General features: G+C 44.4%; 1 protein-coding gene across 17 annotated transcripts in view; it reads left to right on the top strand.

Annotated features, from left to right (window-relative positions):
* Positions 1-27,985, top strand: part of DLG1 (discs large MAGUK scaffold protein 1) — a 280,537-nt gene that overhangs the window by 52,792 nt on the left and 199,760 nt on the right. For 16 of the 17 annotated variants that reach the window (XM_075340530.1, XM_075340529.1, XM_075340531.1 and 13 more), the window contains exon 3: positions 580-740. In XM_075340530.1, the coding sequence (XP_075196645.1) occupies positions 580-740 (161 nt within the window). Of the gene's footprint in view, positions 1-579; positions 741-14,710; positions 15,221-27,985 lie in introns of those variants that run through there. The other variant, XM_075340545.1, reaches the window with a different exon arrangement.

The following is a 27,985-nucleotide window of genomic DNA, read 5'->3' on the forward strand; positions in this document are numbered from 1 at the left end:
TCCAGCGCTGCTCCGGTCCTCGACTCACGTGACAGAAAATTCTATTCTATGTTCCCTGACCCTGCTCTTATACTCGCCCTCCAACGTTTTCACCCTTTATCGGCGATGCTCCTATTGGCCTGACTTTGTGACCTGACGGATCGCTCCAGTGTTTCATGAAGTGAGCCGGAGATCACTCTTCAATGCTAGTCTGTGTGAGCCTCAGCTATCCTTGTTTTTGCTTTCAGAAACTTGCATTGATAGCTTATGATTTAATTTCTAACTTCTGGCCAGAAATCTTCACCGGCCGCATAAGAAGTCTTCATGGACCAGAGGTGGTGCCCCACCCCTGTGCTAGAGAGTGAACAAGTCTTGTGTGGCCACTTCTCTGCTGCGAGTGTGAGACATGACGTGCAGAGTAACACTCAGTACTTGTAGTAGTCAAGGGCTGCATCGGAGGAAACCGTATGGCTCGACTGTTGCTGGTTTTAATTTTTGCCTTTAAATGATGCCCATTTTCTATGCGTTGTGTTATTACTGAGTTTTTGTGTTTTTACTTGATTGTATACCATGACATGATCTATTTACTATAATTTTCAGATATACAGGAATTTTATGAAGTGACCTTACTGGACAATCCTAGATGTACTGACAACTCCAAGGCACCTGAACCAGTATTGCCTGTGAATACATGGGAGTTTTCTAGCCTTCCCAGCTCAACTGTAACATCAGAAACATTGCCAATCAGTCAAAGTACAGAGGTATATATATTTTTTTTTTTCTCATTTAATAATTTTCATATGAAGTTTTAAAATTCAAGCAGGTTCCTAATTGGGGACACTTTCGTTTTACGCTACATACATAAGTATTGTTTCATGACAACCGAAATAGAATTTTATGTAGTTTGTGTGTGTGTGTGTGTGTGTGTGTGTGTGTATATATATATACAGTGTGTGTATGTGTATACAGTGGGAAAATAATTTTGATACACTGTTGATTTTGAAAGCTTTCCCACCTATAAAGAATGTGGAGATCTGTACATTTTATCATAGGTACACTTGAACTGTGAAATAGAGAAAAAGAACCACAGAAAATCATTGTGGTGTTTTTTTTTTTTTTTTTTTTTATTTTAAAGGGAACCTGTCATCAGAAATTTGGCTTTCAACCTAAGGCTATGTGCCCACGGGGAAAGTGTCCTGCGGATATATCCGCACGACATTCCGCAGGTGCTCCCAGGAAACAACACCACAACTTTTGTCTGTTTCCATGCTGCGGAATGTCGTGTGGATATGCTACGGGCATTTTGCATTGAGGATACAGTGCCATGGCTTCGGCACTGCATCCTCAATGCAGAACAAGTGCTGCCGTGATCGGGGAAGTTTATACTTACCTCCATCATGCAGCACCTCGCTTTCCGGCTGCCGGGTCCCTGTCAGGCAGTGTCTGGTTTCACTGTGCTGGAGGTGGGCGGGCCTGAACTAGCTCTGGCTGTCACATGACCGGAGCTCTTGCAGGCTCCGCCCACCTCTTCCTTCCTGTACCTGGCTGGATCCACCGCGCCGCTGCCGCTACACCGGACGGAGAAAGTGACTCTGGTCTCTATCAAGGCAGGTAAGTATATGGGACCCTGCGGAGAAATCCGCTACAATAATTGACATGCTGCAGATTTTTCCGCACGGAAATCCGCACGATTTCCGCTGCGGAAAAATCCGCAGCGTGGGCACAGCATTTCCCAAATGCCATAGAAATGGCTGGGGAGTAGCTGTGCTGCAGATTTTCGGAAAATCCGCGGCTTTTCCGCGAGAAATCCGCGGCAAAATCCGCGCATTTTCCACAGCGTGGGCACATAGCCTAAATGTTTCCCCCTCTGCAGCTCGTGGGCTGTATTCTAGTAAGGTTTCTATACTTTTTGTACCCCCTTTTAAACCAATATAAATACTTTATAAAACTGTACCTTTCGGTTTGAAAATCTTGTAAATCGTCCATGGGGGCGGGCCGTGTGGCGTCCGTTGCTGTATCTTACGCCGTCCCCCATGCTCCAAATCATCCCTCAGGACGCCGCCCACTGCGCCCGAGGTCCCGTGCACGCCAGGATCGCTGGTGACGTGGTCGCACGCACGAGAGTATGGGCGGCGCTGTGATTGCATCGCAAGTGCGCGCCCATACTCTCGTGGGCGCGCTCTCCCCTCTGTACGTCGCTCAGATTCTCTCAGCTTCTCCTGTGCTGTGCTGTTCCGCTCCTCCTATCGATTTCCTGCTGCAGGGTACAATGGGAAGGAGGTGACGTCGGGCCGGCGCAGAACGCTGGAGGCAGTGGGGAAAGGGCGGGCACGAGAGTATGGGCGGGCACTTGCGATGCAATCACAGCGCCGCCCATAATCTCGTGCTTGCGACCACGTCACCAGGTGTCCCGGCGTGCACGGGACCGTGGGCGGTGTCCTGAGGGATGATTTGGAGCATGGGGGACAGTGTAAGATACAGCAACGGACGCCACACGGCCCGCCCCCATGGACGATTTACAAGATTTTCAAACCGAAAGGTACAGTTTTATAAAGTATTTATATTGGTTTAAAAGGGGGTACAAAAAGTATAGAAACCTTACTAGAATGCAGCCCACGAGCTGCAGAGGGGGAAACATTTAGGTTGAAAGCTAAATTTCTGATGACAGGTTCCCTTTAACAAATTTAATTTGCATTCTATTGCATGGAATAAGACTTTCATACAATAGGAAAAAAAAAGAACTTTATATCTGCTACAGAAACCTTTTTGTTTGCAATTTCAGAGATCAGACATTTCCTGAAGTTAACCAAGTTTGCACACACTGCAGCAGGGATGGCCCGCTCCTCCATACAGATCTTCTCCAGATCTTTCAGGTTTTGGGGCTGTCACTGGGCAACATTGAGTTCAGCTATCTCCAATGATTTTCTATTGGGTTCATGTCTGGAAAATGGCTATTCTCCTCCAGGAACTTAAAATGCTTCTTGTGGAGCCACTTTAGTTGCCCTGGCTGTGTGTTTTGGGTCATTGTCATGCTGCAAGACGCAGCCACCACTTATCTTCAATGCTCTTACTGAGGAAGGCGGCTCTTGGCCAAAATCTCAGAATACATGACCCCATCCATCCTCCCTTCAATACGGTGCAGTCGTCCTGTCCCCTTTGCTGATAAGCACCCCCAAAGTGTGATGTTTCTACCCCAAAGCTTCACGATTGGGATGGTGTTTTTGGGGTTGTACTCATCCTTCTTTTTCTCCAAACACGGCGAGTGGAGTTGATACTAAAACGTTCTATTATTGTCTCCTATGACCGCATGATCCTCTCCCATGCCTAGTCTGGATCATACAAATGGTCATTGGCAAACTTCAAACAGGCCTGGACATGGTCTGGCATGAGCAGAAAAACCTTACGTACCCTGCAGGATTTTAATCCATGATGGCGTTGTGTATTACTAATGGTAATCTGTGAGACTGTCGTCCCAGCTCTCTACAGGTCATTAATCAGGTCCTCCCGTGTAGTTCTGGGCTGATTCCTGATCTTTCTCAGAATCATCCTTGACCGGCAAGGCGAGATCTTGCATAGAGCCCCAGACTGAGTAAGATTGGCAGTCATCGTGTTTTTCTGCCATTTTCTTATAATTGCGGCAACAGTTGTTGTCTTCTCACCAAGCTGCTTGCTTATTGTCCCGTAGCCCATCCCAGCCTTGTGCAGGTCTACAATTTTTTTTTTTTTTTTGGCCATGGTGGAGAAGTTTGAGTGATTGAGTGCGTGGACAGGTAATGCGTTCAAACAGATACAATTAACACAGGTAATGAGTGCAGAGTAGGAGGGCTTCTTAAAGAAAAAAACAGGTCTATGAGAGCCAGAATTCTTGCTGGTCGGTAAGTAATCAAATACTTATTTCATGCAATAATATGTAAATTTAATTATTTAAGAATCATACAATGTGATTTGTTTTGGGGTGGGATTCTGACTGTCACAGTTGGTGTACCTACAATAAAAAAAAAAATTAGACCTTTCCCTTTTTTTTTTTTTTTTTTTGTAGGTATGAAAACTTGCAAAATCGGCAGTGTAACAAATATTTTCTCCTGTGTGTGTGTGTGTGTGTGTGTGTGTGTGTGTGTGTACGCCTGACATCAGCTAATGTAAAGGAAAAGATATTGGTAATCATGTAATATGTGAAATAGGAATAAACGTGTGTGAACTCGCCACATCAGCCAATATATAGAATATATATAATAAGGTGCAATGTTTTGACCATGCCGGGCCTTTATCAAGCTATTGTACACCTCAATGGCTGATAATGGCCCTACGTGGCTGAAACGTGGCACGTTTTTTATCATTTTTCTGATGTCTGCTGTTCAGCTCGGTCTCTGGTGGCTGGTAAAATGTTGTTTTTTCTCGGAAACACTACACTATACCCTGCAGATAATTGCTGTGTCACAGCCAAGACATGGCTTCAGCAGCTCAGGGTGGAGCCAAACTTTACCTGCATCTGTTAAATGCCACCTTGAATGTCTGATCGCACCATTAACAGGGGTTTGGTGTGGGGCGCGTCATTTTATGTGCTCATTGGCGCTCCCTCTGTGAGTACACAGCATTGATGGATTTCTATGGCAGCTGGAGGTCTATTGAAGACCCCTGTATCTGCTATCACAGACAAGTGGCTTGGCTATAAAGACCTTGAATTTTATACTTATTGCTGTATATAGCACAAGCAATCAGATTATTGCAGATTAAAGTCCTCTAAGGGGACTAATAAATTTAAGTTTAATTTAAAGTTTAACCCATCTGGTAAAAAAAAAAAAAAAAAAAAAAAGGGCACAGCCTATGGACCCACTTGAGACACCCGATCCCAACTTGTGTTGTACATGTACGGCGGATGTTGATATCTGGGTAAAATAAAAGCCATGGTTGTGAAATGCATGAAGATAAGATGAGCATGGTTTTGCCAGTTAGGGCTGCTTTCACACATCTGGTTTTAGCAGAGCCGGCCAATCCGGCTCTAAAACCTATGCAACGGATGCGGCGACAAAACCGTATCCTTTGCATAAGTTTTTGACATGCGGCCCGTCCGGTTTTTGCCTCTTGCGGCAGGCTACTGAGCATGCGCAGTGGAAAAAAACCACATGCGGCGGCCGGATGCGTTGTTTGCCGCAGGACGCCGCATGTGGCGTCCATAGGCATGCATTGCAAATCGCGCTGCATCGGCCGGATGCGGCGCGATGCGGTTTTTGTTTGTTTTTTTTTTTGCCGGACAAAAAAACCGTGCAAGGCAACGTTCCATCCGGCCGCCGCATCGGCTAAATCTGCCGCATGCGGCAAAAAACGGATGGAACGCAAGCCCATGCGGCACAATACGGCACTAAAGTAAGTCTATGCAAAAAAAAAAACGCAGCCGGCGGCAAAAAAAACCAGTTGCGTTTTTTCTGCAAAGCGCCAGATTGTGCCGCACAGGAAAAACCGGATGTGTGAAAGCAGCCTTAGGCTATGTTCACACACTGCGTTTTTTACCTGCGTTTTTGGTCCGTTTTTGCTGCAGAAATTTCTTGAGAAATTCTTGTAACCTTTCTGCAGACATTCCCCAGCCAAACCTATGGCAAAAAATATTAGCTGTGCGCACACTGCGTTTTTTTCTTAAGAAAATTCCTTCTGTAGATTTTCTTAAGAAAAAGAATGAGCATGTCACTTCTTTTCTGCAGCTAACTGCGTTAGTTACCATAGATAATGGCACAATAACGCAGGGAGCAACCAGCGGTAAAAACGCACCAAATCGCGGTAAAAACGCAGGTGCGTTTTTGGTGCGTTTTTTTAACGCAGGGGCGCTAATCCTTCACTCTCAAGACATTTTCTTAAGAAAAATCCTTTTTCTAGTGTGCACATAGCCTTAAGCTCCTATTCTGCTCCTTCTCTTTGGCATGCAGCATTGGTGACTTTTGGTATACACTATGTAGAAGTCAGACCGCTGAGGAAAGGTTATGGGACATCAACCCTGTGTACAAAACTTTGAGGAGCAGTGAGGGAGATGGCACTAAAACAACATATGCTGTAACATTAAACAGTAACCACCTTTTTAAAGGGAATGGTGACAGAACGGACTCATACCTGGAAGGAGCCCATACAGTCTAGCAACTACAGAGGCCAGGCAGCAGACGGGGGCAGGAATAGAATGCCACATATTAGATGTTCTGTAGCTGCTATCAATCAAATAGCAGTGCATTGCTGGAACTCTACTTGCTCATATTTCTGAAATAAAACCTCCAATCTCAGAAGAAGCATCCTAGCCCCAGTATAGCACTGGCTTCACTTTATATATGAAAATCCTGCTGGTTGGTTCTCTTTAATTAGAATGTCTACTTGTGCTCACTACTTTATTTTTTCAATAGGTGTTTTAACTGCCATTTCATTAACATGCCTACTGATGTGTAATTTACACTTGGATGCAATAGGTGCTATTGAAGTATATAAAATGTTAATTGGTTTTGTTAACTTTAGCTGTGAATTTATTTATTGCCACCACTGTGAAAATGTGAAAAGTGTAACATTGCAGATGCTGAAGTATGTTTAACTTTCTTTAGCATCTAGGTTAGATAGAACTGTTAAAATAAATTTCTGAAAACGTTCCGAGACTACTTGTAAAACATGTCAATTAGCTACCCCAGATATTGTATGTTTCCACTTTTAATGTAATTATGATGTATGTATATACAGTGTGTGTGTGTGTGTGTGTGTGTGTGTGTGTGTGTGTGTGTGTGTGTGTGTGTATATATATATAGATATAGATATAGATATAGATATATACACTGTGTGCAGGATTATTAGGAAAGTTGTATTTTAGAGGATTTTTTTCTTTTATTATTGATGAACAACTATGTTCTCAATCAACCCAAAAGGCTCATAAATATCAAGGCTTAATATTTTTGGAAGTTGGAGTGGTTTTTTTTTTAGATTTGACTATCTTAGGAGGATATCTGTTTGTGCAGGTAACTATTACTGTGCAGAATTATTGGGCAACTTAATAAAAGTCAAATATATTCCCATCTCACTTGTTTATTTTCACCAGGTAAACCAATATAACTGCACAAAATTTAGAAATAAACATTTCTGACATGCAAAAAAGCCCCAAAAAATAAGTGACCAATATAGCCACCTTTCTATGAGGACACTCAACAGCCTACCATCCATAGATTCTGTCAGTTGCTTGATCTGTTTACGATCAACATTGCGTGCAGCAGCCACCACAGCCTCCCAGACACTGTTCCGAGAGGTGTACTGTTTTCCCTCCCTGTAGATCTCACATTTTATGAAGGACCACAGGTTCTCTATTGGGTTCAGAGCAGGTGAACAAGGGGGCCCTGTCATTTATTTTTTCATCTTTTAGATCTTTACTGGCCAGCCACGCTGTGGAGTAGTTGGATGCATGTGATGGAGCATTGTCCTGCATGAAAATCATGTTTTTCTTGAATGATACCGACTTCTTCCTGTACCACTGCTTGAAGAAGTTGTCTTCCAGAAACTGGCAGTAGGTCTGGGAGTTGAGCTTCACTCCATCCTCAACCCGAAAAGGTCCCACAATCTTTCCACAAAATTAATCTTTTATGATACCAGCCCATACCAGTACCCCACCTCCCCCTTGCTGGCATCTGAGTCGGAGTGGAGCTCTCTGCCCTTTACTGATCCAGTCTCTGGCCTATCCATCTGACCCATCAAGAGACACTCTCATTTCATCAGTCCATAAAACTTTTGAAAAATCAGTCTTCAGATATTTCTTGGCCCAGTCTTGACATTTTTCTTATGTTTCTTGTTCAAAGGTGGGCGTTTTTCAGCATTCCTTACCTTGGCCATGTCCCTGAGTATGGCACACCTTGTGCTTTTTGATACTCCAGTAACGTTGCAGCTCTGAAATATGGCCAAACTGGTGGCAAAAGGCATCTTGGCAGGTTTACGCTTGATTTTTTCCTCAATTCATGGGCAGTTATTTTGCGCCTTTTTTGCCCAACACGCTTCTTGCGACCATGTTGACTATTTGCCATGAAACACTTCATTGTTCGGTGATCATGTTTCAAAAGTTTGGCAATTTCAAGACGGCTGCATCCCTCTGCAAGACATCTCACAATTTTGGACTTTTCAGAGCCCGGCAAATCTCTCTTCTGACCCATTTTACCAAATGAAAGGAAGTTGTCTAATAATTAAGCACACCTTTATATAGGGTGTTGATGTCATTACACCACACCCCTCCTCATTGCAGAGATGCACATCACTTAATTGGTAGTTGGCTCTAAAGCCTCTAGAGCTTGGAGTAGGACAACATGGATAACCATTATCATGTGATCAAAATACTTATATCATATATAACTCTGGCAAACCTAAAGAGATCACTGCAAAATTTTCAGTTTTTCTGATTTTTCTCTTTATAGGTATGTTTTTGAGTTTTAACTCAGAGTTCAAAAATCAATTTTTTGTGTAATAGCCATGATTTTTAATCACCGCTTTTATGCTTCTTGGCATTTTTTCCATCAGTCTTTCACACTGCTTTTGACCTTATGCCCCTCCTGGTGCAAAATTGTAAGCAGTTCTACTTTGATAGCTCGTGACTATCCATCTTCCTTTTGATTACATTCTAGAGGTTTTCAATGGGGTTCAGGTCTGGAGATTGGGCTGGCGATGACAGGGTTTTGATGTGGTCTTCCTACAGCCAAACATTGATTGACCTAGCTGTGTGGCATGCCGCATTGTCCTACTGGAAAGGAAGGAAGTAACTGTTTTTCCAGGATAACTTTGTATGCAGCTTGATTCATACTTTCGCAAAGTTTATTCTGCCCAGTTCCAGCCTTGCTGAAGCATCCCCAGATCATCACCAATCCTCCACCAGATTTCACAGTGGGTGCAAGACACTGTCGCTTGTATGCCTCGCCAGGTCTGTCTAACCATTAGATGACTAGGTATTGGGCAAAGCTGAAAATTAGACTCATCAGACAAGATTACCTTACGCGGGCTTTACACGCTACGATATATCAAACGATATGTCGTCGGGGTCACGTCGTTAGTGACACATATCTGGCCTTGTTTGACATATCGTAGCGTGTAACACAAATGAGCGACTGTGAACAAGCAAAAATACTCACCTTACCGTTGCTCGTTGACACGTCGCTCATTTTCACAAAATCAAATGTCCTTCTATGCTCCGGTTGTTTATCGTGCCCGAGGCAGCACACATCGCTCCGTGTGACACCCCGGGAACGATTAACTGCAGCTTACCTGCGGCCGCCGGCAATGCGAAAGGAAGGAGGTGGGCAGGATGTTTACGTCCCGCTCTTCTTCGCCCCTCCGCTTCTATTGGCCGGCCGCTGTGTGACGTCGCTGTGACGCCGAACGTCCCTCCCCCTTCAGGAGGTGGATGTTCACCGCTCACAGCGAGGTCGTTCGGGCGGTAAGTACGTGTGACGGGGGTTACCGACTTTGTGCAACACGGGCAAGAAGTTGCCCGTGCCGCACAAACTATGGGGGCGGGTGCAATCACAAATGCGATCGCACGATTAATTACGGCATTTAAAGCAGGCTTTACTCCAGTCCTCTATGGTCCAATTGGGCAGATTAAACTTTGTGAAGGACGTATGAATTAAGCCACAAAGCAGGTTATCCTGGAAAAAACAGTTGCTTCCTTCTGCACAGGCAATGTTCTCCAACGCTGAGGACTGGTTTTTCCAGCAGGACAATGCACCATGCCACACAGCTAGGTCAATCAATGTGTGGATGAAGGACAACATCATCAAAACCCTGTCATGGCCAGCCCAATCTCCAGACATGAACCCCACTGAAAACCTCTGGAATGTAATCAAGAGGACGATGGATAGTCACAAGCCATCAAACAAACAAGAACTGCTTTAAATTTTGTGCACCAGGAGTGGCATAAGGTCACCCAAAAGCAGTGTGAAAGACTGGTGGAAAGCATGCCAAGATGTATGAAAACTGTGATTAAAAATCATGGTTATTCCACAAAATATTGATTTCTGAACTCTTCCGGAGTTATAACATTATTAGTATTGTTGTTTCTAAATGATTAGGAACTTGTTTTCTTTGCATTATTTGAGGTCTGAAAGCAATGCATTGTTATTTTTGACAATTTCTCATTTTCAGAAAAGAAATACAAAATTTATTGCTAGGAAATTCGGAGACATGTCAGTAGTTTATAGAATAAAAGAACAATTTAATTTTCACTCAAATATACCTATAATTAGAAAAATCAGAAAAACTGTCAATTTTGCAGTGGTCTCTTAATTTTTGCCACAGCACGGTGTGTGTGTGTGTGTGTGTGTGTGTGTGTGTGTGTACACACTTTTGTATAGCTACATTTCTTGTACTAAAACCAAATTACATTCTATGTATCCTGACCTGCACTCACTGTTCTGCAAATTTTACAATATATATAGAATACAGTTTTGTGTTCCCTTCATCAATTTGCAGTCTGGGTGGTGTCTTCATTACACTGCAAAGTCATTAATGTAAATCTTGTGTGAACTTTGTCAGCAAAAAATCCTGGGAGATCCAGCTTTGATGGTCGCAGAATTATGAATAGACCTGTGGGCTACAATACTGACTGCAAATGCCACCAAATACTTTAGGTAAAATATAAAGGCATTTATGTGCAGGTGTCTTTATTAATGTAGTCAAAATACAGCCAAGTAAAAAAAAATCAATGCAAAAGTTTGGGCACCCTGCATGGTTAGTAGCACCCCCTTTAGCAAATATCACAGCTGTAAACATTTTTTTTTTTTTGTAGCCAGCCGAGGATCTTTCATTTCTTCATTTCAATTCTTATTTGAGGAATTTTCATCCACTCTTCCTTGGATAAGTTTTCCAGTTCTGTGAGATTCCTGGCTTGTCTTGCATGCACTTCTTCTCTTTTGAGGTCTAACCACAGATTTTCAATGCTGAGATCAAGGGACCGTGAGGGCCATTTTAAAACCTTCAGCTTGTGCCTTTTGAGGTAGTCTATTGTAGATTTTGACATGTTTAGGATCATTATCCATTTGTAGAAGCCATCTTTTGAACTTCTTTAAGGTGGTGTTATGTTTGTATCAAGAATTTGTTGAAATTTCATTGAATCCATTCTTCCCTCTAGCCGTGAAATGTTCCCCGTGACATTGGCTGCAACACAACCCCATATTTTTACTTAAATTCTGTGTTAAATTTTTTCTCCACACATACCTTTTGATTTAAAACTTATCGGTCTACAGGACTTGTTTCCAAAATGCATCAGGCTTTTTTTTTTTTTTTGATTTATTTTTTTGCATATATCTGACCCTGAATTTTATGGTGAGGTTACAGGAGAGGTTTTCTCCTGATGACTCTTCCATGAAGGCCATATTTGTGCAGGTGTCTCTGAACTGGTATCTGCTAAATCTTCCTGAAGATCTTTTGCAATCAGGCGGGAGTTCTGATTTCTCTCTTGCAATCCTAGGAGCAGCTCACAGAAAATTTTGCTTGGTTTTCCAGACCTCATCTTGACCTCCACTGTTCCTGATAACTACCATTTCTTAATTACATTTGGAACTGAGGAAAGGGCAACTTGAAAATTCCTTGCAATCTTGTTATAGCCCCCTCCTGCTCTGTGGGCCTCCGCCATTTTCAGAGTGCTAGGCAGCTGCTTAGAAGAACCCATGGCTGCTGTTTTTTGGCATGAGGTTAGAGGAGGCTGGGTTTTTATAAAGCTGAGAAATTTGCGTCACTTGACCTTTTCCAATGATGACAGTGAACAAGCCTTAACAGTAACAGGCCAATTAATCCCTTTACCACCTGGCAATTTTTCGTTTATTTCCTCCCCTTCTTCCAAGCGCCATCACTTTATTTTTTTTATTTTATAAATATAGCCATGAGGCTTTGTTCTTGTGGGACGAGTTGTACTTCTGAATGGGAAGAAGTTCCAAGTGCGGTAAAAGTGTGTGTGTGTGTGTGTGTGTGTGTGTGTGTGTGTTTTTAGTTCTTTCTTTTTTTTTGTTTTTTTTTTTTCTTGACATATTACATCCGAAAACCTCAGTGAACCATTCAGGAACTGCAAATGGCTCTCACTGGGGCCACTGCACGAATCGTGCGGTGAAGCAAACCTGTGGTTTGTGGTTGTTTCACGGACGAAACATCTGAGCACCCACGATACTCGGATGAGTACTGCATACTGCAAAAGTACCTGAGCAACCCTATGCTTGATCGAGCAGTGGTGAGCATGCTCGCTCAACACTAGAGATAATTTCATCTTCAATTTGCTTAACCGTTCACAATAAGTCATTTTCATTTGACCAAAGATGCCAAAACGTTTGCATGCCACTGTATATTGAATATTAGTAGCATAGAATGACTGATTCCAGTTTATAGCACTTCCAATGTGGGGGAGGACCTAGAATCAAAAGATATTGGTTGCTTGTTGTGCACCCGTTTACTCACATAGGCTCTGTTCACATCTGAATTGGAGCCACACTTGCAGGTTTATCAAAAATAAGATCATTTGAAGTGATGGAAACCCGATGGATGCCATTAATCTATGGGGTCTTTTGGGGGCTGTTGGCATTTGTCATGAGGCAATGGATATGAAGAACAGAGATAGGCGGTGAGCCTTGGTACAGCATTTGTGTAGAAATTGAACTTCAAAGCACAAGGACTATATGATGTATGATCTTGTACTCTGTATACCAGCAGACCTGTGTCGCAGGGCAGGGGGTTAAAAAGGGTAAGGAACCTTTTCTTCACCACCTAAACAGTGAAAAGTGTGTTGCTGCTTTACTCCGGAAAGCGGTCTCTATTGCCTGATCTGTCTTTTGCATTTTGTAAGTCATTGGTTCTCATTTTTTCTTGTAGTGTTCGTTGACCTATTTTGCGTTGCGTCTTTTTAGAGAAAAATTTGTACATCTCATTATTATGCACCAAAATACCTGACGTATATAAAACCCCTCCAAGGGTGGAGTAGATTATATTTTTGACAAACCTTTTAAAAAGAAATTAGATGCAAAGGAAAAACCGCAAAAATTGCACAAAAAAAACAGGTGCAAATGCAATAATCGGGTCTCGTATTGCTACTGTATTTATTCAGACCGGGCAAACTATTTTCAAAAGATGTCGGGAGCAGTTTGTTTGCAGAGAGATGAGTAGAGGAGTATCCCACCATAAATATCCTTCATTCACACCAGTGGATTTTAATTTTAATAAAGATAAAATGAAGGTTCCGTATTTTTTTGGACTATAAGACGCACTTTTTCCCCAAAAAAGTTTAGGGGAAAGAGGGGGTCTTATAGTCTGATGGCTGCGGGTAGGTGGGGTGCGGTGGTGGTGGAGCGGGTCATCAGAGGCAGGAGCAGGCTGTAGCAGCACCTACCGTGACTACGTGGGCCCGCTCATCAGCGTCATTTCATATGCACTGCATCCCGACCCCCATCATCTCTCGGCCCTGAAGCCGGCACTGAGAGGTGGGTAGGATGATGGTCGGGCGGGGGGGGGGGGGGTGCGCTCCTACTAAACAGCCGGCCCGCATGATCATCCCTGGCTCCTACAGCCTCGAGTGAACATGTATGGCTATATTCACTGCCCCCTGCATATCATCATCAGCGCGGGGGGCAGTGAATAAGTATACTCACTGGTCAGTGTTCCCTGCAGCATTGTGATGACATCCTATCTGCCTGCCCACTGATGTGTGTGAAGAGTGGTGCGCACATCGATGACGTTATCGCTGTGCGCACGGCTCCACACAGGTCAGCGGCGCTGCTGCTGGCACAGACAGGAAGACAAGCGATGCTGCGTGGAGTGAGGAAAGGTGAGTATAAATGTTTGTTTTTGTGTGTCACAGGATGTGGGCCATATACCAGGATGGGAGGTATTTATCAGGATGGGGGTATTTACCAGGATGGGGATCATATACAAGACAGGAGGACCATTACCAAGATGGGGTACCTTAGTAGAGAATTTGGGGACATTACCCCCATAAGTGTCAGCAGCAGATCCTCGCCCCATAGCAGTGTGTAATTTTTTGCTTAAAATTTTATTTTCCTATTTTCCTCCTCTAAATCCAGGGTGCATCTTATGGTCTGGTGCGTCTTATAGTCCGAAAAATACGGTATGTCTAGCTTAAAGGCAGGGTGTCTTTAGTCAACCTTTTTTAAGTGTTTTTTTTATTTTTTTTTTATTTTCCGCAGAGCTTGCAGGTTTGTGTTGTGGTTGCATTAGGTAGGTGCCGCCATAGGGTGATGACACCAGAGAAGGAATATCAGTCTATTTGTAAAGCTTGATTTGGACCGGGGCTGCTCCACCTGATGAAGCCTGGAGCCTCCGGGCACTGTTATGTTGGTACTTTGGAGCGTTTGCCTCTGATCTGGAATAATGGCAGGCTGGGCAACTGGACTTCATGACTGCAGCTACCGATTTTCCATCTGCCATTGACTTTTTGTTCTGATCATTTAATGGCCTTTCGGAACCCAGGGGGGATTCCTATTTCTTGTCCATATTTTGTTATTTAGTGCTAAATTGCCTTGCAGATGGTTTCTCTGCTGTCATCTGGACTTGTTGGTAAAAATCCTTTTCTTTTGCAGTAGGAATTAGAAAGCCATAGTTGTGCAGTATATACTTTGTGAACAGGAACTGCTGTGACTTGAAGTACTACACACTCCCCTCCTCAGAGCTGCACGTGGAATATTCCATTCATTCTGGCCAAGAAAGTCATTGATCTTCAGGCTGCAGAAGCAGGGATGCTCCGATAGTGATCTTTTATATTCTGGAGTAGTTTTCTCCCTGTGTCTACATGGACAGGAAGGCGTTCACCTTTTTTCTGAAGATGCATTATTTATCAGGACGTGCTAGATCACAGCTTATTTTATATGGTGTTTCAGCATATGACTCACTATGAACATCATGTCTCTAATTCTGTGAGAGGAGGAATTAATGAAGCGCTATTTAAACTGCTGTGGAAGAAACCCTGGAATACAACTTTGAGATCTTTTCTGCTAAAACATACAAATCTGAAAAATAGATGAGCTTTACAAATCGGTCACTTGCTGGCTCATGTCCTGTTCCAGGGGCTCCTGGGGTCCTCCTCGACCTCCCTGCACCTTCTCCACCCCAGTGGGCTGCTGAAACTGGTGTCTGCTGTTGTGACTCCGAAGGGTCATGCAGGATTTAGAGAATGGTCACTTCATTTTACCTACTTAAGTAGCAAGAATGTGGTGAATATGAGTGAACGATGGACTGCCTGTGCATTGTGACCACCAAGGTAAGCCATAGGGATCATTGATGGCGTGTATATATATATATATATATATATATATATATATATATATATATATATATATATATATATATATATATATATATATATATATATATATATATATATATATAATATACAGTTCCATTCTGAATTTTCACCTTGTGCAATGATGACAAACAAAGGAATATTTTGATTGATTCCTGAACCAGCAATTTCTAAGTTACAAGTAGTGTTCACCTAGAGTGTGTGTGTAAAATATGTTTATTATATATATATATATATATATATATATATATATATATATATATATATATATATATATATATATATATATATATATATATATATATATATATAATATATTAGAAATGTGTGTGGTATTATTTATTCTATATCTGCAAATGGACCAGAGTAATTTCATTCTAGAAATCCAGATGTGGAGCAGATTCTACACTGTACTAATATCTATCCTCTAATTTTGTTGGTCCATAATAAGATGCCTTTGCTTTGGTCCGTTTGTAAAGCAGCCTCCAGCAGTTCTGTCTTTACACCTCCGTGCCGTTATAATTTGGCTCCCTTTTGTGACTATTCTGCTGCTCTGACTGATTGCAATGTTCACCTAATGTGCACTGGTAAAAGGGCAATTGTAAAGAGTTAGACAAGAAAATGAGGAGACTGCTGATTTACAAAAGGTTCTGTACACTGTCCCATCATTCCCTTTGTCACTTATTGTAGCCATATATACTTAGAAGTGGATGTCTGCTACACACCAGCGAAGAGATAACCGTGCCCATGTAATCTGTGAAATACATGTAGAAAAGGAGGCTTTATTCTTTCCTATTTTATAGGGCATTCCTTCATTAGGACAGGCTTTGGGCTCGTTCAGACTAGCCTGTTATATGGATGCGTGCTGTCCGTATGCCCCAAGGACCGCACACAATCTCATATCCAGTGTGCCAGTGCACATGGGCAATTTTTGATACAGACCAACAATCTATGGAATAAAGTCACGTCATTGACTATTCTGACTATTGCTATTGCACTCCTGCTTATACAGACAAGCACACGCTGCCGGTCACAATTTACAGATGTGCCTGGCTCGTACAGACGCCTGAACTCTGCCTTCCAGGGACACCATGTACTTTGAAAAAATGCAATAAGGCACTATTATGTCCAAAGATCTACAAAGATTTAGCTGTACATACACAGATTTTTGTAATTTACTTTTAAGGGGAAAAACCAGGAGTGGATTCGACTAGCAGAGAAAATACTACAACTTGTGTACATTTCTGCCAACACTATGGTGGAACTTGATAGACGTGGTTTGTTTGCTTGCTTGTTTGTTTTTGTTTTCTTCTGTGTCGGGGAGGGGGGGGGGGAGTTGTATTTCGGGGGGGGTGTTTTTGGGGTTTTTTGTCTTTTTTTTTTTTTTTCGTTTCCTCTCACTCTTTCCATCCTATATTATACATGATCACACTGTTTGAATAAACCTCAGGAGTGATCATTCACACTAGATTTTGTTGCAGAAAGTTCTGTATATCCATATGAAGCGTCCAGTTTTACTTTACGTTTATGAAAATGTCAGAAGCCGTATCACCTTCCCAAGCTTTTCAGGCTGCTATGTCTTATGGTTTTAAACACTACATGAGAAATCAATTTGTACCAATGCAGGTATTATTTGCCACTCAGTGGCTATGAATCAGAGCTGCTCTTCACTACTAGAGTGGTATAATGGTATAAAGTATAGCGCCTGTTACCGGGTACTGCAGCTTCTAGTAAAGAAAAGCTGAGCTGCAGTACTCTGCGGTGGTCACTACATTTAGCAGGATACCTTCATAGTGTTTACATCTGGCCAATCATGGGGGACCCCCACTGACCTTGCTCTGCAGTTAGGTCACCCATACATTTGTCCACACAACCCCCATTGTGATATATACGTGTGTGTGTGTGTGTGTGTGTGTGTGTGTGTGTGTTTGTTATATATAATATGCGTCTCCTATATTGTTTTTATTCGTCCACTTGTTGGCCATTACCTGATGCTTACAGTGTTTCTGACTGAGCATTGCTGCATCAGTAATGGAAATGAGCAATCAAATAATATAATCATTGTTTATCTCCTGATGCACTAAAAATAGTCTTACTCAAAATTGAGATCTAGCCTAAAATAATGTGGCGTCATACTTTGAGAGTAGTGGGTGAAGTCTGCTAATCTGATTGACAACAAAATGTATTGTTAAGAATGTAAAAGTTAAGGTTGTTGATTAAAAAAGGGGTTGTCTCATAGTGAGCCCCACCTTTTTGTCTCAGGTTTCGAACCTATACATTGAAGCGTGTCTGAGCAGGGTACCTCTCAATATGATCGATTTAGGTGATCATTGTGTAAGAATAAAAAAAAAATTGATTATGAATCATTCCCTCACTTATTCTGAAAACTTTAAGAACTCTTATATTATCCTCTTTTAAATGCACTGACTTTACCAGGTGTGACTCGTGACTGATGTTACAGATGATGGGTATCCCCCTGCAGGTTTTTTTTTTTTTTTTTATTAATTTTTACATTTGGTAGAAAGACACAACTGTGCAACTTTGCCCTTGAGAATGTGCTCCTCTTTATACAAGTGGCTTTGCTGCCCTCCACAGGATGACTGATGTGGTTGCTGACATCTTCTAAATCTCTGCTGCTATGTGGTTATACCTTTACATTCAGTTTCCATATGCCAGTGTTCATCATTTTTTTTTTTTTTTTTTTTTTTTATTTTTTTTTTTTCTTTCTTTCCCCCAGATAAATTTGAGAAAAAAAATCAGAAAATGTTCTGGTAACTATAAGCATCTGTAGTAGATATACAGGGCCGGCACCAGGTTTTTGTGGGCCCTGGGCGAAAGTCTGTGGGCCCCATCCACACATAGACATGCACAGATACATACACTTACAGGCATACGTACACATCTATTTAAAGAGAAATTCACATAAACAGACATAAATCTAGACCCAGTCATATAGACTGACATACACAGATACAGATCATGAAATGCACACATAGACACATTAGAGAGAGTTCTAATATTGGGAAGCCGGCAACAGCCTCATTCTCCTCCCCGCTTGTGTCCATCCAGCTCCTCCTGGGCATGTGTCAGTGCCACACTGATTGGTGACAGTCACTAACAGACATAGCCGCACATAGAGAACACTAACACTGCTGTATATACATCACAAGAGAGGTTGGGGACATACACATTACTGGGGGGCATATATATTACTGAGGAAAGGGGTATACAGCTCTAGAGGGGGGCAGTGGCTCTGGGGTGGGGGGGACAAAAGGCTCTGAAGAGGTGGGTTACATGCAGCTCTGGGGGTACACAGCACTAAAGTGGAGACTGGAGAGACATACAGCTCTGAGGAGTTATACTGCACCGGGGTTGAGGGGACATATAACTCTGGGTTTATAGTATTATGCAGCCCCCATATTCCTCCATATAGTGTTATGAAGCCCTTATAGTCCTCCATATACTATTATGCAGCCCCCATATGGCACTATGCGCAGCCCCCATATGGCACTAGGCATCCTCATGTAATATACAGCCCGCATATAGCACAGTACAGGCCCAAATAGCATTAGGCACCTTCATGTAGTGCACAGCCTGTACATAGCACAGTGCAGACCCAGATAGCACCCTCATGTAGTTTACAGCCCCCATATAGCACACTACAGACCCAGATAGCACCCTCATGTAGTATACAGCCCCTATATAGCACAGTGCAGACCCAGATAGCATTAGGCATCCTCATGTAGCATACAGCCCCATATAGCACAGTACAGACCCAGATAGTATTATGCACCTTCATGCAGTATACAACTCCCATGGTCGTCTGGCCACAGTGACTAGTACATACTCCCTTTCCCTGCTTCTCCGGTCTCCACGGCGCGTCCACTACTGTCGCTCTGACCTGACCGCAGGCACGCGGTGGTGACGTCACCGCGGTCCGCTGCAGAGCAGTCAGAGCGCCGACAGTCACAGCAGGGAGAATGATGAGAGGGAGCGCGCTGCTCTGTCTCTCATCATTGCTTTCAATTGTATCGGCATCGTTTTGCTTAGTTACCTGATATTTACCCTGGCTACGTGTGCAGGGAGCCTAACTGAACAGGCCGAAATACAGGACGACGCCTGGCATTCCCCGCTCGGCTTAGACCTCCCCCCCCCCCCCCCCCCCCCGCACTTCGCATGTATGCACTGGAAATACACACACACACCTGTCCTCAGCGCCATGGGCCTGCTTGGCACCCACCCCGCACTCCGACCCCCGCACACATTAGGCTGCTTTCTCTCTTGCGTTTGAGGCATCCGTCACAGTGCGTTATGTTACGGATGCGTTGCAAATGATGAGCTAATAAGGAAGGGATTCCTGTAAACTTTTTTTTTTTTTTTTTTTGTTTCGCCGGGAAAAGGAGATGAGAGAGACACAGAGACTCTGCAATCCTCCACCCGACAGCTGTGTCCGCGGGTCACCTGAATGAGGGCACAGCTGATCGCGCGGCTGTGGATTACGTCTGACCTGGAGGGGTATTTGGGGGTTTAATGAAGTGGTGAAAGAGGGTTTTTTTTTTTTTTGTCTCTTATTCCAAATAAACGATTTTTTCGGGTGTATGTGTTTATTTTCTTTAACTTACAGGTTAATCATGGAAGGTATCTCGGAGAGACACCTGCCATGATTAACTTAGGACTTAGTGGCAGCAGCCCATAGCTGCCACTAACTCCTTATTACTTCGATTGCCACCGCACCAGGGCAATTCGGGAAGAGCCTGGTAGAGTCCTGGGACTGTCGCATCTAATGGATGCGGCAATTCCGGGCGGCTGCTGGCTGATATTGTTAGGCTCGGGGGCTCCCCATAACGTGGGGCTCCCCTTCCTGAGAATAAAAGCCTTCAGCCGTGTGGCTTTATCTTGGCTGGTATCAAAATTGGAGGGGGACCGCACGTGTTTTTTTTTTTTTAATTTATTTAGTTATTTTACTGCATGATATAGACCCACCCACCAGCGGCTGTGATGGGTTGCAGTGAGACAGCTTTCACTCAGCGTGGGGGCATGTCTGACTGCAACCAATCATAGGCGCCAGTGGGCGGGGGAAGCAGTGAATAAGAGATTGAATAATGAGCGTCCGGCATTTTCAAAAGAGGAAAAGTCGCCGGAGCTTTGTGACAGTCATGCTGCGCTGCGCCCGTGATCGGTGAGTATGAGAGGGGGGGGGGGGGGGGGAGAGACCAGGAGTGATTTTAAACGATTTAGATCGTTCTGCTGGACATGCTGAGCATGCTTAGTAGAACGTGACTGAATTTGTCAGCGGATTCCGCCGCTTGCGTTAAAATAATGACTCGGCGTCGTCCAGCGGATGCAACGCAGACACTTGCATTACAGTGCGTCATCAATAAAAGTCTATGGAAAATAGCGCAGTGCGTTAACGGACTGCGCTATTCTCCATAGTGGCGGATTGCGCTGAACGCAAGTGTGAAAGCGCCCTTACCCTGCAGTATGGGGGCACATGTCAGGGTGATGGCTGCACCACGATGGGGGTACATACCAGCATTGGGCCACATCACAGAATCAGCATATTTTTACTTAACTTTACACTGTTCATGTGTGGCTGAGTGAGTACAAAACAGGTAATCCCTAAGGGTACCGTCACACTTTAGCGACTCAGCAGCGATCCCACCAGCGATCTGACCTGGTCAGGATCGCTGCTGCGTCGCTACATGGTCGCTGGTGAGCTGTCAAACAGGCAGATCTCACCAGCGACCAGTGACCAGCCCCCAGCCGGCAGCGACGTGCAAGCGACGCTGCGCTTGCATGGAGCCGGCGCTTGGAAGCTGCAGACACTGGTAACTAAGGTAAACATCGGGTATGGTTACCCGATGTTTACATTAGTTACCAGCGCACACCGCTTAGCTTAGCGTGTGCAGGGAGCAGGAGCCGGCACTGGCAGCGTGAGAGCTGCGGAGGCTGGTAACGAAGGTAAATATCGGGTAACCACCTTGGTTACCCGATGTTTACCTTGGTTACAGCTTACCGCAGGCTGTCAGACGCCGGCTCCTGCTCCCAGCACATTCAGGATCGTTGCTCTCTCGCTGTCACACACAGAGATGTGTGCTTATCAGCGGGAGAGCAACAATAAAAAAACGAACCAGGGCTGTGTGTAACGAGCAGCGATCTCACAGCAGGGGCCAGATCGCTGCTCAGTGTCACACACAGCGAGATCGCTAATGAGGTCACAAAAACCGTGACTCAGCAGCGATCTCAATAGCAATCTCGCTGTGTGTGAAGCACCCCTAAGGCTCACTGGGGTGTGTTTACACAGACACTTAGCTGTGTGCGTGTCCTGGTTACTTAGAGGGGACCCCTGGGCAGACCCAGGGAGGGGGCGTAGCCCTCGCATCCCGGTTAGTGGTGGGTAGTGGGACTGGAGACAGAGTTGTACAGTGGCAGTCAAAGGAGAAGGAGTGAGCAGCCGCGTCTGAGTTGTGGAGCAGAAGAGCAGGACACTGTCAGACACTGTACCCGTAGTGGCTGCTGGCGGGGGAGAGCGGCTACCGAGTGGTGCTGCCTGAAAACCACCTAGAGAAGTAGTGAAGAGGTGGCTGAGTAAGGAGACGACCTGTAGACCAGGCCCGCACTGAGAAACGGGTCCGCAGAGTACTTGGCCTGCTAAACCAGCTGGTGAGGGTGCTGTATGTACCTCACCAAACCACATAGCACCCGCAGCATCAACAGCAACCAGGGGGAGGATCGAGCCTGGAGCCATCATATCCTTGGTCCACGCTGTCAGCAAACTGGTCAGAAAGGGGAGAACGGCAGTTGCGACTTCCCTGGGTGATCCCCGCAGTACTTCAAGTCAGTAGTCACCCCAAACAAGAAGGGCTAGGAAGGCGAGTCAGTAGTCACCCCTACATCAGCCTGGTTCCACCTGGTTCATCATAGCATCGCCCTGGTTGTCTCACATTACCATCAGAAAAGTGAGTAAAAACTCTGAAAGACATTGCTGCCTGTGTGTGAGTTCTTCTGCGACCTGTGGTACTACACACTTACACTGAGCTCTGGGGCCCGCCTTACTCTTGGGAAGCCACAACATCAGACTGCATCTACCATCAGCCCCAGTCGCTCCCTAAACTGCAGTGGCGGTCACCCACTGACCGCAAATACCGAGAGTGTTGTCACGATTCCCATTGAAGTTAACCTGACCTGCCTGTTGTCAGAAGAATCCCAGCACTTGAAGTCCCTGAAGACCCTGAGGCGACCTGAAGGTAACGGGGCTTCACACATGGCCTTCTTTCATTACAAGCCATGGACATCATTAACACTAGAACTACTGGACTCGTGACACCTATATAGAAATACATGGTGCAAAGTAATCAAAATGACTATCTCAGTAGTTCTAGTGTTCAACATTAGACTCCTCTATTAAAACTGTTCCTTCTGTTGTCATTTTAAAACCAATAAACAATTTTATAAGAATACTAAACTAAACCTAACCCATCCAGTCCATTCATTACCGTATTATTCAATTTGCTCACCTACATACACATTCTAGACTGCCCGATACGTTAGGATCGGGCCACCTTCTAGTATATTATAACCTTTTTTATTTTATGACAATGTATATGATATCTATTAACTGGCAACATCTGTGAAACATGAACACTAACCTTTACATTGGCGCCACAAATTTAGTATTAAGAATCAAATTGGCAGCCCTCATCCACTCCTCTCAAATGCCAAGTATGACGCCACATTATTTTAGGCCAGATCTCAATTTTGAGTAAGACTTATTTATTTATATATTTTTACTGCATTGAAAGATAAACCGTGATCAATTTCCTTATACGATTATCCAATAGCATTACAGATGTAGCAATGATCAATCAAAAACACCATAAGCATCAGGTAATGGTCAACAAGTAGATGAGTAAAAACAGGAAATATATACCATATTTTGGTGTGCGGGAACAAAATTCCAATTTTTTTTTTTTTTTTTTATTTAGTGGTGAATAATTTCAAAATTAGTATTTAAATAACAATAAAAAAATAAACGCTTGTCGCCATTTCTCGGGCCCCGTAGCCTGGGGCTGTGTGAAGTCTTGTTCTCTTGTGCTCTGAGACAACATTTTTAGTGGTAACTTCTTGAGGTAGATAGATACATATTTGGTAAATGTTATGAGAAAAACAATCCACGTTAAGTAATTTTATATTTTCAGAGATCAGACTTTTACGAACAAAGTTATACCAAATTTTTTTTGTTTTAATATATTTTTAATGGGAGAAATGAGGGATGATTTAATCCTTAGTATTTTCTTTTTTTTAAAAAAAAAAAGTGTTTCCTGGACTATGAGGGGCTGCTGATTAGTCTTTGGCTTTGTGATCCTTTTTTTTGTTTGTATGATAATGAATGTTACATCACATGAAAGCCTTGTGTGTATTATATGTTTTCAACATTTTTTGTTTATGGGAAGTGTTCTACGCGCGCGGAAAAATAATGGCTGAGTCTAATGCGATATTCATAGCAACTGAGAGCAGAGGAGTGATAAAATTGTTTCTGCAAGTAAAGTCCGCAAAGGATATTCATGGTGATATGTCTCAGACATTGGGGGATCAATGCCCTTCATATTCCACAGTTAAAAACTGGGTTGACAAATTTAAAACTGGCCCTTCAGCACCAATGATGAGGAACGACCTGGACTACCGAGAGTGGTTGTTGTTCCGGAGATCGTCAATGCTGTGCACAACCTCATACTGGAGAATCGACAAATTTTAGCTAAAGCAACAGGCGGCATCTTGGGGATTTCCGGTGAACGTGTTTGTGTCATTATCCATGAACATTTGGACATTAGGAAGCTACCGTATTTTTCGGACTATAAGACGCACCTGACCATAAGACGCACCCTGGTTTTAGAGGAGGAAAATAGGAAAATAAAATTTTAACCAAAAAATATGGTCATGACACACTGTTATGGGGCGAGGATCTGCTGCTGACACTGTTATGGGGGTAATGTCCCCAAATTCTCTACTAAGGTACCCCATTGTGATAAGGATCCTCCTGCCTTGTATATGATCCTGCTCATATACCCCCCATCCTGCTAATAATATACCCCCCATCCATCCTGCTCATGATATACCCTCATCCATCCTGCTCATGATATGCCCCCATCCATCCTGCTCATGATATGCCCCCATCCATCCTGCTCATGATATGCCCCCATCCATCCTGCTCATGATATGCCCCCATCCATCCTGCTCATGAAATGCCCCCATCCATCCTGCTCATGAAATGCCCCCATCCATCCTGCTCATGAAATGCCCCCATCCATCCTGCTCATGAAATGCCCCCATCCATCCTGCTCATGAAATGCCCCCATCCATCCTGCTCATGAAATGCCCCCATCCATCCTGCTCATGAAATGCCCCCATCCATCCTGCTCATGAAATGCCCCCATCCATCCTGCTCATGATATGCCCCCATCCATCCTGCTCATGAAATGCCCCCATCCATCCTGCTCATGAAATGCCCCCATCCATCCTGCTCATGAAATGCCCCCATCCATCCTGCTCATGAAATGCCCCCATCCATCCTGCTCATGAAATGCCCCCATCCATCCTGCTCATGAAATGCCCCCATCCATCCTGCTCATGAAATGCCCCCATCCATCCTGCTCATGAAATGCCCCCATCCATCCTGCTCATGAAATGCCCCCATCCATCCTGCTCATGAAATGCCCCCATCCATCCTGCTCAAGATATGCCCCCATCCATCCTGCTCATGAAATGCCCCCATCCATCCTGCTCATGAAATGCCCCCATCCATCCTGCTCATGAAATGCCCCCATCCATCCTGCTCATGAAATGCCCCCATCCATCCTGCTCATGAAATGCCCCCATCCATCCTGCTCAAGATATGCCCCCATCCATCCTGCTCATGAAATGCCCCATCCATCCTGCTCATGAAATGCCCCCATCCATCCTGCTCATGAAATGCCCCCATCCATCCTGCTCATGAAATGCCCCCATCCATCCTGCTCATGAAATGCCCCCATCCATCCTGCTCATGAAATGCCCCCATCCATCCTGCTCATGAAATGCCCCCATCCATCCTGCTCATGATATGCCCCCATCCATCCTGCTCATGATATGCCCCCATCCATCCTGCTCATGATATGCCCCCATCCATCCTGCTCATGAAATGCCCCCATCCATCCTGCTCATGATATGCCCCCATCCATCCTGCTCATGAAATGCCCCCATCCATCCTGCTCATGAAATGCCCCCATCCTGGTAAATGGCGTGTATCCTGTGGCACAGGAAAAAAAAAAATAAACGTTTATACTTACCCTTCCTCACTCCCTGAAGCACCGATCTCTGTCTCAGCTGCAGCGCCGCTGTGTGGAGCAGTCACCGGTGTCTGCAGCATCGCGTCTTCCTGTCTGTGCCGGCGGTAAGCTGATCGATTCTGGTGGATACTAGCGGCGCGCACAGCGATGACATCATCGCGGTGCGCGCCGCTAGTGTCCAGATCAGCTGACCGCCGGCACAGACAGGAAGACTCGATGCTGCAGGGGGGCGGCTCCACACACGGTGACGGGTGAGTACACTGATTCACTGCACCCCGCGCTGATAATGATGCACGGGGGGCAGTGAATACAGCCGCACATGATCACTCCCGGCTGTAGTTGCCAGGGGTGATCACGGCCGGCTGCTAATTATGCACGCACCCCCCCTCCCCCGCCCATCACCCCGCCCACCTGTCAGCGCCGGTTTCGCTGAGATGATGGGCGGGAGGATGGGCGTGCATATGTAATGAGCGGGCCCACGTGGTCACGGCAGGCTTACAGCCTGCTCGTGCCGCCGATGACCCGCTGCACCGCGGCACCCTCATTCCCCGCAGCCTTATAGTCAGACCATAAGACGCACCCCCCACTTTCCCCCAACATTTGGGGGGAAAAAAGTGCGTCTTATGGCCCGAAAAATACAGTATCTGCAAAGTGGGTCCCCAAATATTTGACAACAGATCAGAGAAGCATGCAAGGGAAAACGTCTCGGTCGATTTGTCAGCATTTTCCGACTGATAAGAACTTCCTGGATCGACTGGTCACTATGCATGAGACCTGGATTTATTTATATGACCCTAAAAACAAGGAGCAGTCAAGAGTGGAGGCGCAGTGGTTCTCCTCGTCTAAAGAAGTTCAGGATGCAAAAATTCGCCACTAAGGTGATGGCATCTGTGTTCTGGGATAAGGAGAGCGTGCTGCTAGTGGATTGCCTTCAAAAGGGTTCCACCATCAATGCAAGGTATTACATTGAACTTTTGGAGCAATTGAAGGCAGCTCTGAAGACCAAAACACGTGGCAAGCTGTCCAAAGGACTCTTGTTACTGCAAGACGATGCCTCCGCTCACACTGCACAGCAAAACTGGCAGAGCTGGGCTTCCAGCTGGTTGACCACCTACCTTATTCACCAGATCTAGCTCCCTCCGACCATCTGTTTCCAAACCTGAAGAAACACCTCAAGGGTACAAAATTTCACACCATTTCTGATGCCATGGCTGCTACAGATGCCTGATTTGATGCACAACAGAAATCCTTCTTTTTGCTAGGCTTACAGAACTTGAAATACCAATGTAAGAAGTGTGTTGACATTAGTGAAGCGTATATGGAATAAATGTAAAGTTTCATCATCCTCTCTAGTTTTTCTGGGTAAAGCCAAAGACTTATCAGCAGCCCCTCGTATAAGATGCACCTGATTTATAAGGCGCTCTAGAGTGTGGACAATAGAAAATAGCAAAAAAAAAAGTTACTATTTAAAAATACTCTGGTTATATAAAGATGTGTATTGGTAACGGTGGGGGTCTACTGATGTGCTCGTTTCTTTGTGCACCAGGGTATTAGAGGGGGGTAATGAATTATTCTAAAGTGGTAGAACTATATTAGGAGGGTTGTACAAACAAAGGGCATTTTATACTGTCCCCAACAGTGATAGAACAAGGTCCCAATACACTTTAACTTTGATTGTTTTGTACCAAACTTTTTAAAAAGCACAAGTAGGTTTATTGTGGAATCCGCTAAGTGCTTAGTGTCTAGTGTGTGTGTGTGTGTGTGTGTGTGTGTGTGTAACGTCTTTCATTTATGCCACATAAATTCCTTATATGCAATTTAGCCACCTGTGCACTTTGCGCAGAAATGAAATAACTTCTACTAATGTGAATTGACTTGGTGAACAGCAGTGAGGCCCACTTGTCCATCATCCAGGAAGTCGATGACTCCTGTGCCTGTTCATGTGGTCAGGTACCCTAGCATGCAGACCACATTGATGTAAATGGTTTAGGATGGTCTGACATTACAAATGGGTGCCTCTTGCCCCCTTTTTAAATGTGCCTTAAGTTGTGTGGTATTTATCATCCGGTTTCATAGAGCATCGTTCACAATGAAGCAGGCATCAGTGTGGGATGTAGTGAAAGGATGTCCTTTCTGTGACTGTTCCAGTCTCTCTGGATCTGTTGCAACCTGCTGATGACACTGTGACACTCTAAGTTCAGTGGCCACTCCCATCTGAGAACGTCCTGCTTGAAGCCTCCCAATATGAGGTACCATCGATCAATTGATAGGTGTTGTCCTGGTCTCATAATGTGAAAATGTAAACCTTAGGATGAGGAGGACTGTTTAAATACCTTTTCTAATTGAACCCCTAAATGTATTGGCCGATTCATGATCAAACCCCTGTTATAAATGTTGC

This window comes from Anomaloglossus baeobatrachus, chromosome 3, assembly GCF_048569485.1.
Source record: "Anomaloglossus baeobatrachus isolate aAnoBae1 chromosome 3, aAnoBae1.hap1, whole genome shotgun sequence".
NCBI lineage: Eukaryota > Metazoa > Chordata > Amphibia > Anura > Aromobatidae > Anomaloglossus > Anomaloglossus baeobatrachus.